Source organism: Nelumbo nucifera, chromosome 1 (assembly GCF_055504915.1).
Source record: "Nelumbo nucifera cultivar China Antique chromosome 1, China Antique-T2T, whole genome shotgun sequence".
Classification (NCBI taxonomy): domain Eukaryota; kingdom Viridiplantae; phylum Streptophyta; class Magnoliopsida; order Proteales; family Nelumbonaceae; genus Nelumbo; species Nelumbo nucifera.
Genome location: NC_142649.1, coordinates 210606629 through 210612967, shown reverse-complemented (window position 1 = coordinate 210612967; position 6339 = coordinate 210606629). Strand labels below are relative to the sequence as shown.

The 6339-nt window shown below is 31.5% G+C and overlaps 1 protein-coding gene across 1 annotated transcript; it reads left to right on the top strand.

Moving 5' to 3' along the window:
- Positions 1–2205: 2205 nt before the first annotated feature.
- On the top strand, positions 2206–6339 carry LOC104590410 (small ribosomal subunit protein eS6-like). The gene is made up of 7 exons (XM_010249078.3): positions 2206–2346; positions 2486–2550; positions 3521–3578; positions 3759–3867; positions 4030–4146; positions 4239–4394; positions 5845–6339. The coding sequence occupies exons 1-7, from the start codon at positions 2341–2343 to the stop codon at positions 6081–6083; spliced, it is 750 nt and encodes a 249-aa protein (XP_010247380.1). The 5' UTR covers positions 2206–2340; the 3' UTR covers positions 6084–6339.

Sequence of the window (6339 nt, the reverse complement as noted above, 5' to 3'; positions counted from 1 at the left end):
TCAATCCGTGGTTTGAACTAGTGGTGAACCAAAATTTTGTATCTAATGGTAGGGGTAAACCAGTAAATAAAAACTTCACGCTAGCAAACATATACAAAACTAGAAGGTTTGGAACCCTACTTTAGTTTACTTACAAAAATGAATGAATAACCCATTACTTATACTTAACTAGCGGGGATCCGTGCCATGCACATGATTTGTTAAGCGAAAGCTAAACAATAGAAACACATAAGAGCATACAATTGTTTTATCTTCTTAAATTTTTAAATAATTAATAATTATTTATATTTTATATACTACTTTTAATAAGTTTTTTACAATACAGATAACAATAATTAATTTCAAATAGGTTCATTAAACTGATGAAATTGACCAACCTGACTAGGTTGGTTTTCTAGTATTTTCGGTCGGCTTTGGTTCAACAATTTCCCAATCCGACCAAGTTGGATCAGTTCGTTTTAGCCATTTGTAAACCAACCAAAATTGGTTGACCTGACCATAGATATATATTAATATTTTATACTTTAAATATAATTTATGATATAATTTTTACATCATAAATTTATTTTTTTAATAAGGCCACTACAATTTTTTAAATTTAAATTTAAATTTGTAAGTTTAAATCTTTTGAACCGATTGACCAAATCGAAAATTAACCCAAACTGATACAACCCAAGTTGTGTGATTTTCACTAATGTTCAGTCAGTTTCGGTGACCAACTCCCCAACATGATCAGGTTGATTTGGTAGGCCAAACAACATACAATTAAATCGAACCAACCCATGAACACTCTTAATTTCAACTAAATTATAGTCTAATTTCTAATAAGTAACAATAGTTTAATCTCCAATAATTATTGAAAATTTATAGCAAAAATACATAATTATTGAAAATATATTGATAATGAAAATACAATAAATACAAAAAGTATATTATATTAGTCAATGAACTGTGTAATCTCAAATTATAGTTTAATCTCTAATAATACTAATCAATAAATTATAACAAAAATACAATAAATTAAATCTAAAAAGTTAAATAACAATAGTTTAATCTCCAATAATTATTGAAAATTTTCTATTAAATAACAAAAACAAAAGTAGATTTATGAATAAATTGATATATATATATATATATATAAATCACAAAAAACAATAAATAATTATTGAAAATACAATAAATATTAATTTTATTATATATAAATATATATTAAGATTTTAAAATAATTATTAATAAATATTATTTTTTTGAGTTATTTTCTAGAATTATTAATTGATATAAGTGAAATTAGTTATTTACAATATTATATAGTTATTTGAATAATATAATTATTTAAATTTCAAATATTAGTTATTTATTGAATTTAATAACCCATAAAATTATAATTTATACTATTATTACATAATTTCGTTATTAATTTTGTAAAGTAGTAAATGATTATTAATTTGAATATTATGTTATAATTAATTTTTTGGTTTTAAGATTTTTTTATTTATTTTATGATTTCATTATTTTAACAATTTAAAATCTAGTTAAATATTTAAATAATATGTAAAATATTTAAAACCTTTTGTTATTTGAATTTTATTTATTTTAATGTTATTTATTAATATGAAAAATGTTGTTATATAATTATTTAGTTATTTTTTATATTTTTATATTTAAGATATTTAGATATTGAAATATATAAATAATATTTTATTTTTTTAATGTTAATTTTTTATTATTTTGGGTAACATTTAAATTGAATAATCCATAAAATCATAAAATAATAATTTATATTGTTAGTACATAATTTTGCGGTGAATTTTGTAAAAAATATAAAATTATGAATAATATAAATATTATTAAATCTATTATAATTATTTTTTATAATTTTAATAAATATTTTAAAGTTATTATATAATTACATAAGAATGTTTAAATAATTCTTAAACAATTTTCTAATTCAAACTTTTCCTAAATGGATATAGCTAAAAAGTGGGGGCGTTGATAAATAGGAATTAGAGATAATTTAGGAGAGAAACTTTCTACTAAACTAGAGATAATTTAGGAGAAAGTGGGGTAGAGTGGGAAAGGTAGTTAGTTTAGAAAAAAAATTAGAAGATATTATTTAGGTTATTGGGAACGTATTGGGGGGAGAGAGTGTGTGTGAGAAATTTTAGGTAATTTTTACGGGCAAACAGAGCATTTCATTGGTTGTTTAAAAAATGATATAAAATAAAAATATAAAAAAGAAATCAAAAAAAGAGAAAATTCCAAGACTTCTATAGATATAGATTCTCTCTTCCGCGCAATGCAGAACTATTGTTTTCAGCAGTGATCTGCTCCTACGATACCATGAAGGTTCTCTCTTCATTAGTTTTTCTGTGTGGTGGTTTTTTCTATTTTTCACTGCGGTGCAGCAATGCTGTTCTGTTTCTTCTTTTTCCTTTATATTGGGTTGGTTCTCATTCTCCATCTCTTTCTCTTTTATTATACGCAGTTTAACATTGCAAATCCGACCACAGGTTGCCAAAAGAAACTGGAAATCGACGATGATCAGAAACTGTAAGCTCTTCTGTAGAGATTATATTTATCTAATTGTGTAGTAATTTAAAGATGCTAATTTTATCGAAACGGTTACCGTTTGGATTTTATCTGATTATATATATATATATATATAGTTTTATTATTATTGTTATTTATTATTCTTTGGGAGATACCATCATCAGCATTCATACAAACCCACATGCATTTTTATGACAACCATGCTTTGTTTGCAATATTGCATGAGTTTGCGAATGGCTCCAAATAGAAGCATTTTGCAACTGTTTTTAGGGAGAAAACTATGGCTCACTCCTGAGAAGAGTGATAGATGATCTAGAATGTTCGGTGAGCAATGTGCCTGTGGATGCCTAGCATTGGAAATTATCTGATTGATATGAATAACAGAAGTCGATTGAATAGTCAATGTCTGGGATGTAGCGGTTTCGTATTTCATACTTGGAATAGTTTGGATATGGCCTAATTCGATCCCATAAATATATGCACTGATTACAGAATTAATGTACACATATTAGATTACCTAAATATCCTTTATTTCTCTCTAAAACAATTCAACTAAATCTGATTTGGATTCAGAGATTTGAGGTAATTGATCCGACATGAATTGAATTCAAATTCGGCTAGCCCTTTTGAAGATCCGCCAGATGTGAGATGTCGAATTCGAATAATCATTTCCCTGATGCCAGGGATTTGAATTTGGATATGAGATGATTTTCTTTGAATTCGCTTCTGTTTACACCCCTACTGGATATAATAGTAAACACCTCAACTTCAGCTTCATGATTCGTCCATTAAAGAGCCCATGACCTCCTTAAAAATTTATTCTTTAAAAGACGGATCAATATGTAGTCATTCAGTTCATCCATTTCAACCGTTTGGTTTTGATCTTAGATCAGTTTAGGTTCATGACTAGGCTTCTTTCCCCTAAATCTTTATTGGACAATTTTCTATTGACGTCTTTTATTTTGTACAGCCGGGCCTTTTTTGACAAGAGAATCTCTCAGGAGGTTAGTGGAGATGCTTTGGGTGAGGTATTGTACTTGTAAATCTTTGGCTGTTAATGGTTATTGAGTACAGAATGAAGTAGTCATCAGTCAAAACTGATTAATTGATATGATAGAGTAAAGAAGAAAAGAAATAGCCGGTATTTAAGTCTTCAATTTCATCAAGGCGTAGTTACAACTCCTTGATTTGGTCTCTCATTTGCACAGGAGTTCAAGGGATATGTCTTTAAAATCATGGGAGGCTGTGACAAGCAGGGTTTTCCCATGAAACAGGGAGTTTTGACTCCTGGCCGTGTCCAACTGTTGCTGCACAGAGGTTTTACTTTTACTTTTACTTCTTTTTTTTATCCTTCAGATTAGATTGCCATTGCCATTCTATAAATGCTTCCTGAAATTATTTTTCTGAGGGTAATTTTCTTGGAATCAAGTTATTTTACTGTACCCATCAATCATGCATGTGTGATGAGGGATGTCTTAGGGGCTCCATGCTTCCGTGGCTATGGAAGACGTGATGGAGAGCGCCGGAGGAAGTCTGTTCGTGGATGCATTGTTAGCCCTGACCTCTCAGTTCTGAACTTGGTTATTGTTAAGAAGGGTAACTTTACTTGTCGTCCTGTCACTTGTTAAACAGAGATTAGATAAAATAAAACAGAGATTGAACCTGTCGTCCTGTCACTTGTTAAACAGGGGAAAATGATCTGCCTGGCTTGACTGACATAGAGAAGCCTAGGATGAGGGGCCCAAAGAGGGCCTCAAAGATCCGCAAGCTGTTCAACCTTTCTAAACAGGATGATGTTCGGAAGTATGTCAATACTTACCGAAGAACATTTCCAACAAAATCTGGTATGTACTGTACTCCTTTTGGGGTAGTTATACCCCACATTTATCCTGTTGATAATTTTACCTGTGACCTTTACCTATTCTCGAATGGTGGTGTTTTGATGCATAATTGAATTGATGATGCAAATGCATACATATATGCTTCCATGTAAATCCTTTTCATGCTATGCCACTTCGTAACCCAACTATCTGGATGACATGAATGTATGTGGGTGCTTGCATGTTTTCCACATCTAGATGCTGCACAAAAGACCAATTGGATTGTTTTATCCATGAGCATAACCATGTATAGGGCTTTCTAGGGTAACTCTATCCATGTTAGACACCTATAAAGATGCCAGAAGGAATCCTTCTTTTGTATGATTCTGTTATTTGCTTTGTCAGCACAAGTATATAAATGGGTTACTTAAGATACTTGGCTTGAAAAAACTGCTAACCATTATAATCAGAACAATTATGTCCAAGCTTTTGAGCAAATTTGGATTCATGTTGTGATTTTCTATAGCTCTGATTGACTTTGATAATACTGTCTGTGGCAGTTTTGTTTTTCATCTATTGACTTGAATTGTATTTGTCCTGGCTTCTGATTTTGCTATTTTCATTGTATGAACTTACTACATCATTTACAAAAAAAAAAAAAACAAAGAAAAAGAAAACTGCATCAACATTTATGAGGAAACAGGGAAAGAATCATATTTCCACAAAATTGGCAGCACAATGGCCGCTTGGGTTTCAGGGTAATTTCTTGAACAATCATTTTGATGATTGCATGCTGTTTTAAGTAGAAATATTGCTGGAACTCCTTGGTGTTGCATCTGGAAATCAGCAATGGCAGAATTGGGAACCATGCCAAACACCATCTTGATTGTCTGTCCAATTGTCTATTTCAACTTGAAAGGTTTGTATGTATTATTGTCCATTAAACATTGTCCCTTTGTCAAGTTTTTTACTAACCTCTCCTCTGTTTCCATACCTCTGTTATGGAAACATTTCTTCAACATTGATACCATCCTCTGTATAGGAATGTTCATTCCAAATATAATTAACCTTTTTGGACCATACAAAAGAGCCCATCTGGTCTTTCGTCTTCTGGGATAATGAACAATGTATTTCCCCATTTGGGTGGGTTTGGACTGGTTGAATTCCATCCTCTCTTCTGTTTCCATTCTTTACCTCTCATAGAAATATTTCTTCAACATCCATACCATCCAATTTAGAGGAGTTCTTTTATAGATGTCGGATCCAAATATGCTTACATTTTTTTCATCATCCAAATGTCCAAGCTTTTTGACATTTAGATGATGAAGATGACATGGATGCCAGTGAGAACTTTCCCTTCCTCTGGAGTCTGGTCATGGTGCAGTTCAAATTATGCAATCCTCTCCAATCCATGATATATAATTTCTGTTATCCCATGGCTAAGTATATGGTGTAATGGGGGAACATTGTGCAGGGAAGAAATGTAGCAAGGCTCCTAAGATACAGAGGTTGGTGACGCCTCTGACACTGCAGAGGAAGCGGGCCCGGGTTGCAGAGAAGAAGAAGAGAATTGCCAAGGCCAAATCTGAAGCAGCAGAGTACCATAAACTGCTAGCCTCCCGATTGAAGGAGCAACGTGAACGCAGGAGTGAGAGCCTGGCTAAGAAGAGGTCTCGTCTCTCCGCTGCCTCCAGACCTTCTGCCACAGCTTGAATATCTCTAGGGCCCGCTTTTTGCTCTTCTATTTATTTGCATTACCACTTACGTTTTCATATATTTTTGTTCAATTTCCATTTTACATCCGGTGGTCTGAACTCTGAGCACCTCCTTTCAATTATTTATTTCAACCAGATCTCTATTTTGGATTAGTTTCTTTTTTTTTTTCATGTTTGTTTAGCAGTGTGCTGATTGTTGAAAGTTGTTTCTGTAATTCTGTTTGAGTTTATTTTAATCACCGAGAACATCAGAC